Here is a 19,362-nt window from a genome sequence, read left to right on the forward strand (position 1 = left end):
CACAAACAGCAGAAAGGAAAGAATAGTGACCGTTGCATTCCAAGGATAGCCAACACACTCTGGAGTAAAAAAAAAATCCCTAACGTGCAATGTAGTGGATATAAAGATCTAAAATACATGCAGAAATGTGGTTGACAGAAAAGTGGGCGTGGCACATAAACACACTTGGTAGAAAAATGCTCTTTAAATGCTCTAAAAAAGTAGTTAAATAAAACCTTAATCTATCGAAATATGATGAAAACTGGAAATCAATTTTTTATTTACCTGAAGCACGGTGTGGTCCTCTTAATGTAGAAATGTTCAAGTTACATTTGTTTCTGTCTGTACGTATTGTGGTCTCATGTTTGCCACTAACAATTTATAAAATCAGAGCTTAGTTCTCTTATGAGTTTGCAGACTACAGAGGGCAGGGTGTTTAAACACTAATACAGAACATTCAGATACTTAAATATAGTGTAGCAGCAGCAGTAAATAGGAAATGATTAGGTCGTAAGACTCATCGCACATGAAACCCGGTTTGTGACTTAAGTAAGGTAGTGAAATGAAGATTGCTGTCATGTATGGTATCAGATTTTATTCACAGTTTCTACACCGGTAGCTGGCAGGTGTCTATTAACAGCCCTCATTGCTGACATCCGTGAAGGAGTCGACGTTAGCTTCGCCGCTGCTGGCGACCGATTTGAGCAGTTTCAGTTTGTCGGCTGCGAGAGTAGGCTCCCGGGCAAGGATGTCCACGACGAAAATCCTGTCGAACTTCTGCTCGTCCTCCTTGTAGAACACGCCGCACGCCTGTGTTATGGCGTACGTCTCGTAGTCGGTGGCCAGAATCTGGTGCTGCACCAAGGCTGAAACGATTACCAACAGTTGTTAAGAAGCAGCTACGTACATACTCAATGTGAAGTGCCTGGCAGAGGGTACTTCCCACTACGCCAGTTATTACGGCTTCTTCTCGTTCCATTCACGTACGGAGAGCGAGAATAAAGATCATTAAAACTAAGTAACGAATAATTGTGAAAAACGATTCGATGATCTCAGTACGTAGATATGAGAAGCTCGCGATCCTTGAGTTGCTACAAAGTGCTTAACATTAGCGACAAGGCTTCTACTGTCATCTTTGACAAAGAAGGAATTCAGTTCTTAAAAAGGGGTACTGTTTGTGTAATGTATTGAAAAATGGAGTAAAAATTAGCTTACGGGTTAACTGCCGGATGTCTGTATCCAATAGGCAAAACATTTCTCCAAGTGCCAAGTCCTAGGTAATCAATTCATCAGAGTAGCTGATGATGGCAACATGGTCGCTTGCCGTAATATTGTACCCATTGGATATAGACATCTGGTCGCGCTTCCACGAACTACTCGTATTTCGGCATGAATTACGCTGGAAGAACTTGAAGAGTGACGATAATTGAGTACTAAAATGTAGAAATTCACGGCCGGAAATGTCATGTCCATTATAATTATCCGGGCTGTTATGCCGTGGTCGGTTGATGAATTCTGTGTCAATTCCCAACGTTTCGTCCCCGTCTGCGGAGGACATCTTCAAATCGCCAAACACCCTAATAACTTCAATCGAAAGGAGGAGGGCGTGAGATTAAACGGTATATGGATGCCGGTGTTGAAGAAGATGTGTACCACCCGTCCACCACTGGGTGATGGCAACGGCGACCGACGGCAGCGGACAGCGGCCAATTGCACTGACGTTTTCAAAATACGTGACGTCACGCCTCGGTGCGGGAGCGCGCGGACACAGAATTTAGTGGCAGTCAGTAGCGAGCCAGTGGGTGTGTTCGACCTACCATCGAGCTGCAGACCCCCTTGAAGATGTTCTCCGCAGACGGGGACGAAACGTTGGGAATTGACACAGAATTCATCAACCGACCACGGCATAACAGCCCGGATAATTATAAGGGGCATGATAACTGAGCAGTTACAAATGTTGCTAAAGCAGACTGGCGTTGCAAAACACAGTTAACTTGCAACTCATCACCCACTACTTACTTACCATATAATCCAAAAATAAGGAACAAATTTAAATAATTATTACTATATTTGGTTCAAAAGGCTCTGAGCACTATGGGACTTAACATCTATGGTCATCAGTCCCCTAGAACTACTTAAACCTAACTAACGTAAGGACATCACACAACACCCAGTCATCACGAGGCAGAGAATATCCCTGACCCCGCCGGGAATCGAAGCAAGGAACCCGGGCGCAGGAAGCGAGAACGCTACCGCACGACCACGAGGTGCGGACTATTACTGTATTTTTAATCGCTTGTTGTTAGTAACGATATTTATTGCATATTGATAACAGCATAGTAATCTCAATAACATTTCTTAGTTTTAAAGATATGAGACATCAAATTAAATCTTGTAGTTAGTCGCCAGCATCATCAGGAGTAAGAACAGCGAGTACTGATACCAACACGATACGGCGTTCTTTTAACAGATGTGAAAGCAGAGTGTAGTCATACATTCAGCTAATTCTACTAACATCTAGTCGGAAGCCGAAAAACTCGCATTCTTAAGCTTCTTTGGCTGCGGTAAGGTGGGGGGGGGGGGGGGGGGCACGACAGTAGTTACGATAGTTTTCATGATATTATAATTCCTATCTGATCATGTACCGAGGGAACTGGCTGTGTCCTTTACAGAGAAAATTCCGGAACTTATGTTAACGTGTTTAAAGAGGGTACGGAAAACCTCAAACTAGACGGGTGAATAGGATATTAAGCACCGTTGTCTCGGATATGAGTCTAATGTCCTGTTACTGTGCCACCACGCTCTGATTATCACATCAGTGATAATGTCGACATCGATATAAAACACTAGCCTTCCTTCTATGTTTCCTTACTTTAATACGGAAACGGGAATATGAGTACGTAATTTTGTTGAATTATTTTCCTTAGCTTCAACTGTAATACTTGTTGAATCTGTACTTACGGCCCCACTTCTCGGAATCATCGTAGTTGGTGGCACACAGCGATGTCGATCCGCCTTTCCCAGGAGGACCACCCTGCACGCACCGCATCTGCAGCTTGTGTTCTTCATCGGGACTCTTGCGGATGTGCATCGTGATCTGCACGCGGCTCTCGTTGCCCTCTTTGGACGGCGCGTACTTCAGCTTCAGACACGTCTCATCCCCGTGCTTGTGCGGAACGTCCACAAAGTGGGACACGACGTGCCAGTCGCCCTGGAACTGTCAAACGAAGCATATCAGAACTGACAGGTTGCACAGTAACTGGGCCCAAGTAAAGTGATCAAAGTGATCACACACACACACACACACACACACACACACACACACACACTCATATATATATATATATATATATATATATATATATATATATATATATATATAGTTGTGTACATAGTTCCGCGTATCCAGCGCGTACACAACTTTCCCACTAGAGCGCGCCCCGCTAAGCACAACAGCTCAGGCGCAGCGCTCGTCCGTCTCCGCACTACGAGATGGCGCTGCCATAAAGACGGACCAAATTCTGCTTCCGCCGATTCGCGTATTAATATGTACTGCAGCCATTGAGATTACTGCTAACGTAGAACCTTTTCTCCTCGCGGATCTAGTCAACTTTCAGTCTGCACCTAAGAAGATTATCATATTCCTGAACATAGCCATGAAGATAAATGTGCAAACACTTTGTCAAGTATCAGAGATATGTGAGAATAAGATTAACGTACCAAGACCAAAGGAACTTCAGATAGTCAATTGTAAACAGCATCCAGAATCAAGTTACGTAATGTCTATCCTTTTTTATTATTTTAATAAATGTGTGTGAAAATTAATCAAGTTCTGTTTAAAGTTGGTCACCGTCAATCTGCTACTCTAAGCGTGCAAGTGGCATTTCTGTCGTCTGACCTAACGGCAGAAGATAAACACGCCACAATAAGACCACGAGACATATTGTTTTTTTTTTTCTGCATCGAACAGTCTTCCCACAAATACGTCACTAACTTTATGGCTGGTTCAAATGGCTCTGAGCACCAAGGGACTTAACTTCAGAGGTCATCACTCCCCTAGAACTTAGAACTACTTAAACCTAACTAAGGACATCACACACATCCACGCCCGAGGCAGGATTCGAACCTGCGACCGTAGTGGTAGCGCGGTTCCAGACTGAAGCGCCTAGATCCGCTCGGCCAGTTGCGTAATTAAATTGGTGACGAAATATCCACTTTGGTGTAAAGACAAATTCAGAATTTAATACAAAAGTATCCCACGCAAATAGACGATGCTCATAGGCCGACTGTTCCATTTCCACTCAACTGTTCTACTGTCCAAAGTGAATGACGTGTCCGATATTTGCCTCCCAACAGTGACAGCGGTGTACTAGTCAATCTAAAAACGTCTGTTTCTCCTAGGTGAGGAATGGTGAACGTTTATGCATGTACGTGCCGTTTTCTTCAGACATGGCTCTAAACACAATGGGACTTAACATCTGAGGTCATCAGTCCCCTAGACGTAAAACTACTTAAACGTAACTAAACTAAGGACATCACACACATCCATGTCCGAGGCAGGATTCGAACCTGCGACCGTAACAGCAGCGCGGTTCCGGAAGCACGTAGAACTGCTCGGCCACAACGGCTGGCCCGTTTCTTCCTACAGAAATCTTCAACGTGGACACGGCGTGCCATTAAACTAGTACTCCCTTTTTTTCTTGCTTATTGTGTGCCACATATGACAATACATATGATGATGATGATGAGCGTTTGGCGTCATTGGCCGGGAGGCCCCTCGCGGGGCAGGTCCGGCCGCCATATCGCAGGTCTTATTACATTCGGCGCCACATTGGGCGACCTGCACGCCGGATGGGGATGAAATGATGATGAACACAACACAACACCCAGTCCCTAAGCGGAGAAAATCTCCGACCCAGCCGGGAATCGAACCCGGGCCCAGAGGACGGCAATCCGTCACGCTGACCACTCAGCTACTGGGGCGGACACAATACATAAACGCATACACGTTTTAAGATTTGACAGTGCCTAGAATTTTGGACTCTACTGATTAGTAAAAAGTGTGTTATATTAAGTACATACTACGTAACTTTCAACAGAATGCAATTCGATTCCCTGGCAAAAGGTTTTTTAGCGAGTATTTAACTTTATTCATTTCGTAAAATAATAACTCACGTGGAGGTGAAAATATTGTCATGGTAGCAAACGCCAACTTCTTTAGGCACCTATTTGTGTATGGAATTTATTTCCACGACTTATTGATTTTAATGTCTGAATTTATGCTCAAATTCCCCGACAGTTTTTCCATTCGTTTACTTCCAATCATTTACTTATTCCACTACAGTTTTTAGTCCATCTCAAACTAGAATGGAAATTTATGTGCTGCATTTCAATTTTTCGGTTTCCAACCAATCAAATTTAGAAAAGTTCAGTTTATCCAGTGAAGTCACATCTCTTTACATAGTAAGTTTTAACATTTCCGACAGCACTTTGAGGTGAGAAATCTCGATGAAAATTCTTCGATTGATGAATGTAGTACAGAATTCCACAGTGACCTATTCCTGGCCCGACTTTCCACGTAAATTCAAATGGCTGGTAAATTTTTCCAAATGCGGGAAGAACCTGTAGCATTTGGAAACAATATCGTTACCAAAAAGTTGCAGTTTAGTCTCAAAAGTGCGAATAGGATCTGTCAGAAAAATAGACCCGTTTTTATTCTTGAAGCTTTTCGATATTATCATTGAAATTCTAGCACTTGTCCTTAAAAAATATGAATTTTGTATGCCACGTAACGTCCATTAACCGCGAATGTTGTAAAGTGTTTTCCTCATTTTATAAAAACAGACTGATATCTTCCAAACAATATTGAAATCCTTAAAGTATGTCGCTGCGGCACAACCAGCGAATATTATTATACATCAGCTACCTATTGTGCACCGAGTTCGCTTCCTCTAACAAACGCTTCGAACCTTCCTTCATCAGAAGCTTGCGGCGATACAAGGCTCGCGGTTTTTGTGACTACGGTCATTGTATTATGAAGGGAAGCGAAACCACTCCACGCGCAAATGACTTGTTGATGTATGATGCAGTGGAGTTCAATACCATATTCTGATCATTATCAGTTATTATCGAAGCAGTTTTGCTTACATTTATTTCCCTTTGAGAAAGTGAAATTTTAACAGCCGTATAAATACCTGTACCCTTACTAGTTGCTGTCAGTTCGTCTTTGACGTCATTTACAATACAATATCGAGCAAACGCATCTCAGTTTCCTGGTTTAGTTACATATATACGTAACTCAAGACATAGTTACATGTAACGAGGTGACTTGATATCTTTTTTTTCGTTGTTCTACCAGATTCTTCGCCAGTTTTAGGGTTCTGCCTTTCACTGTTTTTCTAGATAAAGGAATGTCTTTGATGCACTCAATTATCTTTATTTTCAAGTCTTCAAAAAGTGATGGGACATATGCTAACCAAGCTTCTTTCAAAAATTCCCCGTCGCCAGAACGTTTACCATCGCGGGCAATGACATTTGCTACCAACAAACTTGTGACACTGTTATGAGAATCCTTGGTAATAAACTTAATCACAGGTGTCGAATGTCCTTCATAGCACGTGCGATGAATTCCTTTTTCTCTGGTTCGCTTTTTTTTTTGACAAAGAGATTTGAGATTTGTTTTTTAGTACCGTTTTGCAGACGATGTTCTACATACTACTGTCCCGAAACATTAAACACACACCGCTCTGTTGCCTTTATTGATCATGTTATTTACCTCAGTCGACCAGCTTAAAAATTCTCTACTACACACGTCTTGCACTTTTTGTTTGTCAAAGGAGTCATGTTCAAAAGCATTCATCAGTTTAAAGATGGTTCTAATTGTGTAATGGCAGTACGCGACTTAAGAGTGGAGAGAGAAAAAAAAATACAGACAAGGGAACACTCTTAACCATGACAGTTTGATAGTACTATACGTTTTGTAGTTAGTCGGTAGAGGCCGGAAGTCGCCGTTGACGGGACAGCTATCAACCTACGCCGTCGAACAGTGGATGACGGCGTATTGTTACTAATGGATTTGGGTACACTGTGACTCAAACCGAATGGCGATGAACGAAGATATGTTATCAAAGTCTTCTTTGATACAGTGACTTCAAATGCAGACGAACAAATGAGCTATTTCGGTTCCGTAGGGCTTCATAAATTCCTCACTTTATACCGTGCCAAAATAGTTTGGTCACGTGGCCATCATGGCAAGTGTGCCATTGGTTCGCCGTCCCTGTGGACCTACGTGATCCTATATTTTATATATAAGACATGTCCAACAGAACAGACACCACTCATACCTCTAATGCTGTAGGTGAGTCGGCTCTTTGATGAAAACAGTTTCAGTGCGGATGCACAACCAGTGTCCGAACTCCTAAGGGCATCAGAAATCTGCGTGAAGCTGGCCAATGAGCGGGGAACTTCGTCGTACGGCGAGAGGGATGTTGGGAATCAGGGGCAGATGGGAAGCATGTCGGATGGCCGAGGTGGTTAAGACAATCTCTCTAGAGAAGCGGAACATGCGATTTCGAGTCCTGGTCCTGCACAAGTTTTCAAGATTCGCCGTTGCGTTGTCGCACTGGCTTCGTGGCTGGAAGTTACTGTTTCGTTCCTATCTCCTTCTCATCCCTTTCCTTTCCATTCTATTCGCCCCAATTACTCATGCATCCTGTATTTGCCACTACCGAGTCTCTGAAGCTATCCAATAGTAACGACACGTTCCCTTCCGAATATTTTTATTAAAAGCCGGCCGCGGTGGTCTCGCGGTTCTAGGCGCGCAGTCCGGAACCGCGCGACTGCTACGGTCGCAGATTCGAATCCTGCCTCGGGCATGGATGTGTGTGATGTCCTTAGGTTAGTTAGGTTTAAGTAGTTCTAAGTTCTAGGGGACTGATGACCACAGCTGTTAAGTCCCATAGTGCTCAGAGCCATTTGAACCATTTTTATTAAAAGTTATTGCACTGAGTGAAGATTCCTTCAGTACAAGAAAGCAAGTCATTTACATGTCGCGCAGAGGTCGAGCTACCGCTGCCTACAAAGAGGTAGGCAGCAATAACGTGGAAATGTACGTTGGAAGCAAGCGCTGATCGTAACGTATGCAGCAGCCTCAGCCCTTACAGCGAACGACATGAATATAATCACTTTTTAAAATGTGTAAAATTTATAAACCCAAACTCGTTGGAAGTCTCAGCAACCAAAAGAAAATGCCACAGTGACACAGAAATTCACAATAAATAATATTCAGTAATAATAAAGGGGTGCCGTATTAAGCAGCGATCAACCACGAGGATCTTCGAAAACGTACGAAATTCAATTCTAAATTATAACATTCACTGGTCTTACGTCTGTGCAGCAGTGGCCCCCATAGCTACTGCACATACGACGTAAGGTAATCGATTTGAGGCCACGACAAGTAGCGACAATATTATTTGAATTGCTCTGCGTTAGGCAGTTTGGATCCGCAGTAAACGTGCAAGTGAAGCCAGGTAAAAAATATTATTTTGGTGATGTGCTCATTGTGATTCGGTGTATATTGTAAGTATTGGCCAATACTGAACTTCGTTCTCCACTAGAAGTTAGTAAGGTTGTTGCAGGCTAGGTTATACGTAGAAACATTTCTCAAGAAAAGAATACGATACGTTGTTTGCAAAAACAGACATAATGTCTTATGGGATAGCAGCAATCAGTGATTTTATAATGTTACTTAAAATCCGTCTTGATTGCAAATTTTTTTTTATTCATATGACCGGTTTCGGTTCATTCAGAACCATCTTCAGATCTGTAAAAATAATGATATTAATTTACTATTTCACGGAAGCAAATCTTTTTCAGCCTATCTAATCAACATCAAATGTACCAGAATGTACCTGATATTTCAGTTACAGGAGTAACCCGTCCAAATCCAGCAACTTTCACATGCTACGTCACATAAAATTGGTTGGCAGAGTGCACGTCATTTATATTAATTATAACACTATTACCGACGGGTGGCGTCTGGTACATTTGTTACATTCCATTTGCACATACTGTATTCAGTAGATCTTTTTTTTATTATTAAAAATACTTAATTAAAATATGTAGATGTCAAGGTTAAAATCTGTACTTGTCAGAATTAAAAAACAGTAAAATTATCATTTTTATACGATCTAAAAAGCATAGGGCGATTTATATATCTATGGTGCTGGTGTGAACTTGTTTTCCTCTACGGTTCGCTTCAGTGGTTCCCGCCATTTCGGGAGCAAACCGAATTCAATCATAACGCCTGTTTTAGCATTTATGACGACCTACTAAGATGACAACTGTTGCGTGTGGAGATCCAGGCCGAGGAATGAGATATGGTGCGCGGTGGAGAAGCCGGAAGACGCATACAGCGCCTGGCGTCGTTGACGGGGCCCTCCTGTGCGGCCCTCTTGCCCGCGGCGATGGACGTCTGACGACTGAGCGGACCGAGGCACACCACCGAAATGGCGGGAACCACGGAAGCAGACCGTAGAGGAAAACAAGTTCACACCAGCACCATAGATATATAAATCCCCCTGTGCTTTTTAGATCGTATAAAAATGATAATTTTACTGTTTTTTAATTCCGACAAGTACAGATTTTAACCTTGACATCTACATATTTTAATTAAGTATTTTTAATAATAAAAAAAGATCTACTGAATACAGTATGTGCAAATGGAATGTAACAAATGTACCAGACGCCACCCGTCGGTAATAGTGTTATAATTAATATAAATGACGTGCACTCTGCCAATCAATTTTATGTGACGTAGCATGTGAAAGTTGCTGGATTTGGACGGGTTACTCCTGTAACTGAAATATCAGGTATGTTCTGGTACATTTGATGTTGATTAGATAGGATGAAAAAGATTTGCTTCCGTGAAATAGTAAATTAGTATCATTATTTTTACAGATCTGAAGATGGTTCTGAATGAACCGAAACCGGTCATATGAATAAAAAAAAATTGCAATCAAGACGGATTTTAAGTAACACGATACTTTATACCGTTTCAGAGTTAATTAGGATTGAAGTTAGCAATCAGGCCGTTGTGTACGCAAATTAAAACCGTCCGCCAGAGACGGTGCCACCTAATGTTTTTTTTTTTCGTTTGGTTTCCTAAAACCGAACAAAAAAGCGATTCTAAAATTGGACATAGTACGGTAACAAGGACCTAACCCGAGCTAGAGGCCCAGCAGTTTCGTACAGTATCATCTACGCAATGAGAACAACTCACACTAATTGTATCTAGCGTGGCGCTTGAATTTGCGTGTTAAGCCACCTGCCTGGTTGGATTAAAAAGCGAATTAACTTCGAAGATGTGGAGCGTATCGAACCTTTTCTTAACAATTATTTCTCAGCACAAGCTATCCTGTAACACCCTTACAAGATTTTCAAACTCTTTCTGATCACCCTGTATATGTACAGAAAAAACTGTGGCAGAATACCCGCTTACCAAAAGCAAGGTCATGCTCGAACGTAGCTTGAAAATCGCAAAAGGCGCGTAACGACGATAGAGACACTGCACAGTAGGTGACAAGAAACAGTTCAACGGTGCAGCTTCAGCTGAAAGTGTCCACAGATACGTGAATTGATATAGAGTACACCGTTCTTCCATACGCCGGTCGGTGTAGAATAGGCCACGTCAGTGCCAGTGATGGATAGTGTATTAAAGATTGATAGAAACTGCGGGTAATCTTCCTAGGTACTAGCAGCTTTATCTATGACATTCAATAAACAGGAACGGGATAGTACCCAATAATGTTACAAAGTGCATCCTAACACCTAATAATTAGGTTTTCAGAACTGTACATGAGCCACGAATGTAAATATTCAGTGAAGCGTAAGGCACTAAGCGCCGCTAGAAATTGAGGTAGAGGGTGAGGGAGGACCTGGTAAGTTCTTGAGCAATGTTCCTCGACTCCGGTTGTTAGCGAGGCCACAAAGTGTCAACAGTGTCTGCTGGAAAGCGCTGAGGAACAGACTGTCGACTAACCACAAACTAGATTTAGTGCCCATGTCAGACACTTCATACTCCGAATCTGTGCCAGAATCGATGGAGACATCATCGACCCACTGGGCATTCCAGCACCACCGACGGCGCCATCGTCCCCGACATGGACACGCTTTCTGTCGGCGTCTGCATTTCCGCAAACACTGTCCTCAGACTTCAATAACATCGTTATTCAATATAAATAAAATCTCACTATTTTAAGTTTTTCACTTAAGATATGTTTAAAAATAGCTTTTACTACATCATCAGGCCGCAATTCCAATACTGATATGCAAACTGATCACGTGCGCCCCTATCTCTGCCATTTTAAGGTTTAGAACCAATATGTAAGTCACGTGGCAGAGGGCAAAGAGCCGAGTTTCTGTTATTATTCACAGTGAGAAATGGATATGACGCTTACAGTTTTTCCATGTTTGTAACCCTAACCAAGCACTGAGTTTAACAGTAGAACGTCAATTTGTATTAATTTACACATGTTATAGCGCAGTTAACCTAATTTCTCTGAAATTAACAACATTAATTTGGTAGCTATAAAACAAGTTTCAAACATTTTATTGACATTTATTTCCTGTTACGAAGAACAGAACTACAGCGTGTCAGTAAATTCCTATATTGGTGGACTGTGAATCTCTTAGATTATCGCTTTGAAGTACTTTAGCAGGAAGAATTTAGTTTTCTGACGATTGCCGAACAGTACGGTACGTGTTAAATGTTTTACTGTTCTTTATAAGAAACGACATCCATTTGCATTATAATGTCCCCGGTTTTTACACAAAATAAACGGTTACGTTTTAAGATTTTGTTTCATCCAGTAAAGGTACAGAAACATCAAAATGCAAAGCATACAGGTTCAAATGGCTCTGAGCATTATGGGACTTAACATCTGAGGTCATCAGTCAACTAGAACTTAGAACTCAAAAACCTAACTAACATAAGGACATCACACACATCCAAGCCCGAGGCAGGATTCTAACCTGCGACCGTAGCAGTCTCGCGGTTCCAGACTGAAGAGACTAGAACTGCTCGGCCACAGCGGCTGGCAAAGCATACAGGGTAACCTCTGGTAGCAAGTTAGATGTTAACACTCCGTCTTCTCAAAACGTCCCTCATCGAGCTTTATATCTGAGGACCAACACACATCCTAAATTTCAGCTCATCTCATGGAGATATCTTTGCCAAATTTTAAATAAATGTCCGCTGCATAGCTTTAAGTTTCCGTTAGGTTTAAAATCGTATCATTTTACAAACCAAGGCTCAAAACGCTTCTTGGTACGTCATCAGTGGCAAAACTGTAACGAGTTCTGAAATCACTAAAATACAAGCGATGAAGTTGAAGAAAAAACAGAAAAAGTAATACTTCAAATTAATATTTCATATATTTGCGGGCTATTTTTACCGGATACTGACTCTTATGATTCAATCCGTAATATTTAAATACAAATAAACTGCCTCAAATAGGCCATTCTTATCTATTTCGTAATGAAATCGCTCTTCAGCTTCAGCCTCTAATTTTACTTACTGAGGCTCAAAATGTGAGTTCCAATCTGTTGTATATGCTTATACACTTTAAACACAGCTTTACCTGTGGCACGAAATACTACTTCCTTTCACATATCTTTCGGTGCAACCAGACGCTGCACAAAATTTCACCACCCTAATAAAAAAAAGGCCGTTACTGAAAATACTGCAGTTAAGTCTCTGCAAATGAATGCCGCCACTTCGCAGCTGATCAAGATGTTGGCATAAGCTTAATGACGCTATGTGTCTTCTATGGTCTAAGCTCTGGTGCGTTGCTTCTGAAAACCAACGACGTTAAAATATACAGAATAATCTCTTTATCATTTCTATTGCATTTCTGCGGAACTTCGTTGTATATTTTCCCCGATAGCAACTGCGTTTTATCTTAAGACATTCACTATTCACGAATTATATTAGCAATGTTAGAAGTAGTCGTACTTATCAGCTGCTGGCAAGCACTACAGAGATATTACATTGTCTTCGCCTTATAGTGAATGTCTTCGTAAGTGATTAATATGTATGAGAATTCGATACACCTTCTGATCCCCTCCATTCCCCTCTTCTGTCAGTCACCTTCTCCCCCCTCTTTCTGTCCACCTTCTCCGTGCCCTATGTCTCTCCACCTCCTTCGTCATCATTCTGCCGTGCTCCTTCCTCCCAATCAATGTTCATTTCCTTCCGACCGATTCCCTTTCTGTCCAGCTCCTCTCTCCTCATCCCGATGGCCTTGATTCTTGTTTATAGTACAGCCAACAAAACTTGATCGGGAAATGATGTCACCTAAGATAAATGTGAAGGTCATTTAGGATCACTGGTATACAGGGTATGAGAGCTCCCTCCTGCAGCTGGATCTGTGAGGGCAGTACCTTCTGTGATTGTATGTCACATAGTTAAATCTACAATACAGATTACGCAGCAATATTATAATCTTCAGGTGATAAGCCACACATGTCACTTTCGTGTTTACTGTTAAAACCGATTGTGATGAAGAAAACAAACGGCAGATAACTCTTTATATAATTTACGTTTAACGTAAGATATAAGGCGGCAGAATATATATCAGAGAAACAATGTAACTGTTTAAAGGCTCAGCTACTCTTGTAAAAATCGATTGTGAGAAAAAAAGAAAAAAACGAACTCACGCGTTATCAAAATGAAACATTTTCTATCTCGCAGTCGGTTTTAACAAAAAATCTATACATAAATGTTTAAATAAATTTGTAACTTGGGTCTGTCTAAATGTACGTAAGAGTACCATGTAGAATTTTGATTCGAATTTTGAAGATTTTCACTAAACATGTTTTCTTTCTTTATAATAAGCGTATTTAAATAAAATTTACGTACATATTTATGTAAAACATATATTACATTGGTTAGCTATATCCGTTCCAACATTTACTAGAGTATCGCTTCAGATTATGAAGCATTACAGTCAAGAAACTTTGGAGCCTTCTGCTGAGAACCTTTCCCCTTTGTATACAACCTATGACAACCTATGACCATCGCCCACAAGGGGCCGAACCGCACAGTAATCCACGGTTCAATGTGGGGTGGTGGTGGGGTGAGTGGACTGCTGTAGCCTGTTGTGGGATTGTGAACCACTGAGGGCTGTGGCGGAGACGAAGCCTCTCCGTTGTTTCTAGGTTCAAAAATGGTTCAAATGGCTCTGAGCACTATGGGACTCAACTGCTGAGGTCATTAGTCCCCTAGAACTTAGAACTAGTTAAACCTAACTAACCTAAGGACATCACAAACATCCATGCCCGAGGCAGGATTCGAACCTGCGACCGTAGCGGTCTTGCGGTTCCAGACTGCAGCGCCTTTAACCGCACGGCCACTTCGGCCGGCTGTTTCTAGGTCCTCAGTTCCATACACTGCAATATCTCAAAATCTGCTCTGTGGCGTCTGTGCGACAACTGAATCGGAAAACGTAATAGTCTGCAGCGTGCAACAGTTTGGGAGACCGAATTCAGTATTTGTGTCTCCCATCTTAGATTTCATGCCAGTGTGGTCACTGAGGGACTGAGTAGATGATTTCGATCCGCTTACATACTTTACACAAAACCAATACCTGTTAGAGTTCCTATTCAGATCGGACTCTGAAGATGCGTACCTTCTTTTTTTTCTTTTTTACTGTCTCTTTCATGCGTTTTTCCACTTAAGTAACAACATAACCTCCTCCAGGTGCGTCTGCTTCGCCAGATCACAATGAAAATTTCTAACGGACCTTGTAGATCTTGATGATAGAGCTCTTGCTCTGAAATACGTATCGGAAATACAAACATAGAAAACCAAATAGAAATAGTCGATGGATTTTTGTTCGGTGCCAGCTGCAACTATTACGGATTCATTAACAATTTCACTACCAATTTTATTTCAAAAACATTAATAAATTGTTATTTCAATTAATATCTTAGACACTACAAGACATACTGAAAACATAGACCCATCAATAGACGGAACATCTCTCCAAGAATGTAACTTCCACTATCAGTGCTCGATATGAGCTTCGTTTGTGAGGCGGAAAGACTCATCTCCGCAGGGTTTCCGCGAAGGTGCGAAGTCAGCCCGCTTAGCAAATCTGGTAATTGGGTTGCCTATCTGCAGGTGCGAACGGGTTCGCTGGTTTCGCTGCGGAAACGAGCGTTAACAACGAAACTTGAAGACAGCACGGCCTACAAGTGCAGTCTAATTATAAGAATTATGCTAACACCCCTGGTACTCTTCCCCTTACCAGTGGGACACAGATACAAAGCAGTAACGTGAAGCAGTTCCCTTATAACGTATCGTGGGACACATAAGCCTCGATGGTAGACAAAGAGTTAAAAATAGCAGAACATGGCAGAGAGTGTACAAGAAATCATTATTCTCTCCATTCCACCCGTCGATGAAGGGGAAGAAACTTGCCTGTGTCAAATTAGTGTATCGTTGTGTACAAATCCCGGAGCGCATGTAGAACACTAATTTTGGGGGCCCGAATCACAAAGACATTTTGCTCAGTAAACAGCGGTATCTCAGATCTTGGGGTGACTGCAACGATCAATAGACTTCGTTCACAATTACGTGGAACGCAAAGAAAATCCGGAGGCTTGGCAAAGAAATCGAGAAATCATCGCACAAGTGTTGTAATCAAGATAATTATGTTTAGCTTTATCGTAAATACAGTGGAAACTCTCTTAGTTTCTTGCTAATGCTTAAATAATTGGCACGTATTGCTTTGATTCATAGGAAACTACCAGCTCTTACCTTTTCAGGCTCGAACATTATCTTCCCGAAAGGCGGCGGGCACATGTGGCGGTGGTGGTGGTGGCCGTACGAGGCGGACACAACGCCCAAGAGGATGGCGACGGCGCACTGCAGCGGCTTCATGACTGCGACCGGGTATGGTGGTCGTGTCCCCGGCTCTCGCTTATATACTGCTCTCCAGGGACGAGACGTTCACGTGACACCACGGCTGCCTCAGTCATTTCCTTTTTTTCGAGTTGCACAAAATGAAGTAAATTACGTCTTTTTAAATTTGTTTTAGCTGTCGCTGGCGTTTGTCTAACCCTTTACGTAACTCATAAGATGGCATGGAGTGTCAGGTTATGCAAGCACTGGTTCTGCTGCCACTTCTCACCAAGAGAACAGCAGCCTTTGTCTCGCTTCTAACAACAGCAGTTCTCGACGTAGTCGGAAATGAGTCGTAAAAGCGTCTCCGAGTACATGACCAACCGAAGCGGTTGAATAACCCGTCAAGGTCGATGACCTTGGAAAGACCGAGACGGAACCTCGGAAAGTACAAGTATGTTTTAGAGAGTTGGACATGACCTTCACTGGGGGAAAACCCAGACATTGGCTTGAAGTGATTCAGGGAAACAGAGGAAAGCTTTGGACGCTATGGTCGGAGACTGATTTTAACTGTGCACTTTTCGAATGTGAATACCGTGCTTAATACACTCTGCCTTCTCGAACTCTAGATCTGAATTCTCCTGTGTACAAAGATGAGGCTGTAAACAGGTAAAGCCAAACTGTCGGCATTAGGATTTGGGTAAGATTCCACCGAAAATGTGGCACTGTTTTGAAACAAACTACGACTGACATTACAGGGTAAACTGTACGCAAACTAAAGCTGAAACCATACAAGACAACAATAGTGCATCGACTGGTCACGTGTTGTTTGTCGACATATGAGCTACAACTGACTGCAGCCGTCACATTACAACACGCGAAACAATACACTGCTTTCCACTGAGATCGCAGAGTATTTCAGTGAGAGCAACTTCTAGGTGCCAGTCCATCAAAACAAGCGTGATACTGCACAAGTAAAGAGTAGCACTATTGGTTCAAATGGCTCTGAGCACTATGAGACTTAACTTCTGAGGTCATCAGACCCCTAGAACTTAGAACTACTTAAACCTAACTAACCTAAGGACATCACACACATCCATGCCCAAGGCAGGATTCGAACCTGCGACCGTAGCGGTCGCGTGGTTCCAGACTGTAGCGCCTAGAGCCGCTCGGCCACCCCGGTCGGCCCCACTATTGATAGAAGTGCTTCTGAGCATCATAATCTTTAAGTCCCTTTCCTTTTTCCGTTTTGATCAACTATGTACCATGTAAGTTCTACTGCCTCCCTTTCCTACCGATTATTCCTTCACTTCCTTGCGCCCACTTTGTAATATAGCGTCTGCAGTTGTGATGAGGACTGTTATGCGTGCATACCTAACACGTTGAAAGTTCAGACCTGTTTGTGCAGTGTAACGTGCCGTTCGCTAGCGTGCATTCAGGATCGTAAGCATGGTGGCGAATATACGACCGTGGCTGGTAAATCGACATTCTTGAGTGTTATTTTAGGTGGCTTCCCATGCTCGTTTAGGTATATTTTGGGAAGTTCCCTACTTTCCGTCTTAGAAAATACCACTTACAAATAGTTAAAATAAATAACCGTCACACACAGGACAAAGTTTTCGCAAAGCGCCGACGGGTAGCGAACACGACTTTCCTTCATTATGTTGTCTGATAGCTGTGGCGACGGATGGGAATCCTTTCGCAAAGTAAAATAAAAATAAATTTCTAGAACTTACGTAAAGCGTAGCCCGTACGCGACGTGGAAAACGCTAACAAAACGAAGGAGAAACGGACTGATAACGAATAAACGGTCTAAAAAAAATAAAAAAAAGGAACCACTAAGGAATTCTCCGAATGGGACTGAAATCGCTAGATGTTTAGTACATACACGGACAAAAAAAGATTACGATTTCATAAAAATCGAATGATTTATGCAAGACGAAGTGCTTCAGAAACTGAGCAAGTCAGTAACGCCTTGGTCCACTCCTGACCCTTATGCAAGTTGTTATTCAGCTTGGCATTGATTGAGAGAGTTGTTAGATAATTGGCACGTTAGATTGTCAAAATCCTTAGTTGGATGGAAAGTCCTAGCCGTAATGCTCCGTATGTTCTTAATTGTGGAGATCTCCGGCGACCCTGTGGCCATGGTATGGTTTGGCAAGCACGAACACGAGGAGTACGAACTTTCGCAGTGGAAGGTCGAGCATTATCTTGCTGAAACGTAAGCCCAGGATGGCTTTCGATGAAGGGCAACAAAATGGGGCATAGAATGTCGTTAACGTACCTCAGTGGAGGGAAAAGAGATTGGAATACAACGCGCAAATACTTGAGGGCTGTAGGCTGCAAATGCTACTCTGAGATGAACAGCTGTCCATTGACTGGAGTAGAATTGTATTCAGTGTTAAGTCCGGCTTCTAAGTGAGCGCCAATGACCAGCAAAGAAGTACGTGGAGATTCCCCGGCAGCGGTGGGAAACCAAACTCACTGTCGCCTGCCACGGGATCCAACAGTGTCTCATTTATTTTCACAGCAAGACCTATTTGGATGCCATCCGCGGTACACTTAGGGCAAGGTGGTATGTCGACGATATTCTACGACTGTTCACCATGGGTCCATAGCAATGCAAGCCTGCACACGGCGAGAGTTCCGGTTAATTGTGTTCGTGTTTGCCAAACCCTAACTGGGGCAGCAGGGTCACCCGATCTCTCCCTAACTGAGAACGTATGCAGCATTATGTGCAGGGCCCTCCTACCAGATGGAGAGTTTTAAGATCTAACTCCTCAACTGGACAGAATATGGTTCGCTATCCCTCAGGAGGATATCCAACAACGCTATCAGTCAACACCACGCGGAATAACTGCTTGCATAAGGGCTAGAGGTAGACTAACGCCTTATTGACTCCCTCAATTTGTGTAGCTCTTTTACTTGAATAAATCGCCCAACTTTTCTGTTGTTTTTTTTTTTTTGTCATAGAGTTTACAAATGCAACAACTGCTAATAAATATATGAACGCAACAGAATAACAGTGATTTTGAGCTGTCTTTAATAATTATTCAAACATAACAGAATTAACTTGCTGAACTTTTAACAGAATTGGACACACGGGTAAAGTGTCTGCGAGCACTGTAGGGAAGTCTACCACATGCTCTGTTGTTCTGTATCCAAGCAAACTTTAAACATTCTAGCAACCATGTGGATTTAGCGGAAAATTGTCATTTATCTGTGATCTTGATTGCAACCAGCTTCATACCGGAGAAGAAACCTGAAGGAAAATGATGCCGTACTTGTGACCAGAACTAATTTGGTTCTACCAACGTTGTCACCAAAACTTTAACATCTCTTAAAGATAATCGCCCTATACTCTCTAGACATAATACACTGGGGAGCCAAAGAAATTGGTACATCTGCCTAATATCGTGTATGGCTTTCCCAAGCACGTAGAAGTGCCGCAACACGACGTGGCATGGACTCATGTCTGA

General features: G+C 42.4%; 1 protein-coding gene across 1 annotated transcript; it reads right to left on the reverse strand.

Annotated features, from left to right (window-relative positions):
- Positions 1-554: 554 nt before the first annotated feature.
- LOC126455513 (uncharacterized) lies at positions 555-15,937 on the reverse strand. The gene is made up of 3 exons (XM_050091262.1): positions 15,800-15,937; positions 2,941-3,196; positions 555-845 (listed from the first exon to the last, which is right to left on the reverse strand). Exons 1-3 carry the CDS (start codon positions 15,920-15,922, stop codon positions 613-615), a joined length of 612 nt encoding a protein of 203 aa, XP_049947219.1. The 5' UTR covers positions 15,923-15,937; the 3' UTR covers positions 555-612.
- Positions 15,938-19,362: the final 3,425 nt, after the last annotated feature.

This window comes from Schistocerca serialis, chromosome 2 (assembly GCF_023864345.2).
Source record: "Schistocerca serialis cubense isolate TAMUIC-IGC-003099 chromosome 2, iqSchSeri2.2, whole genome shotgun sequence".
In the NCBI taxonomy this organism is placed as follows: Eukaryota; Metazoa; Arthropoda; class Insecta; order Orthoptera; family Acrididae; genus Schistocerca; species Schistocerca serialis.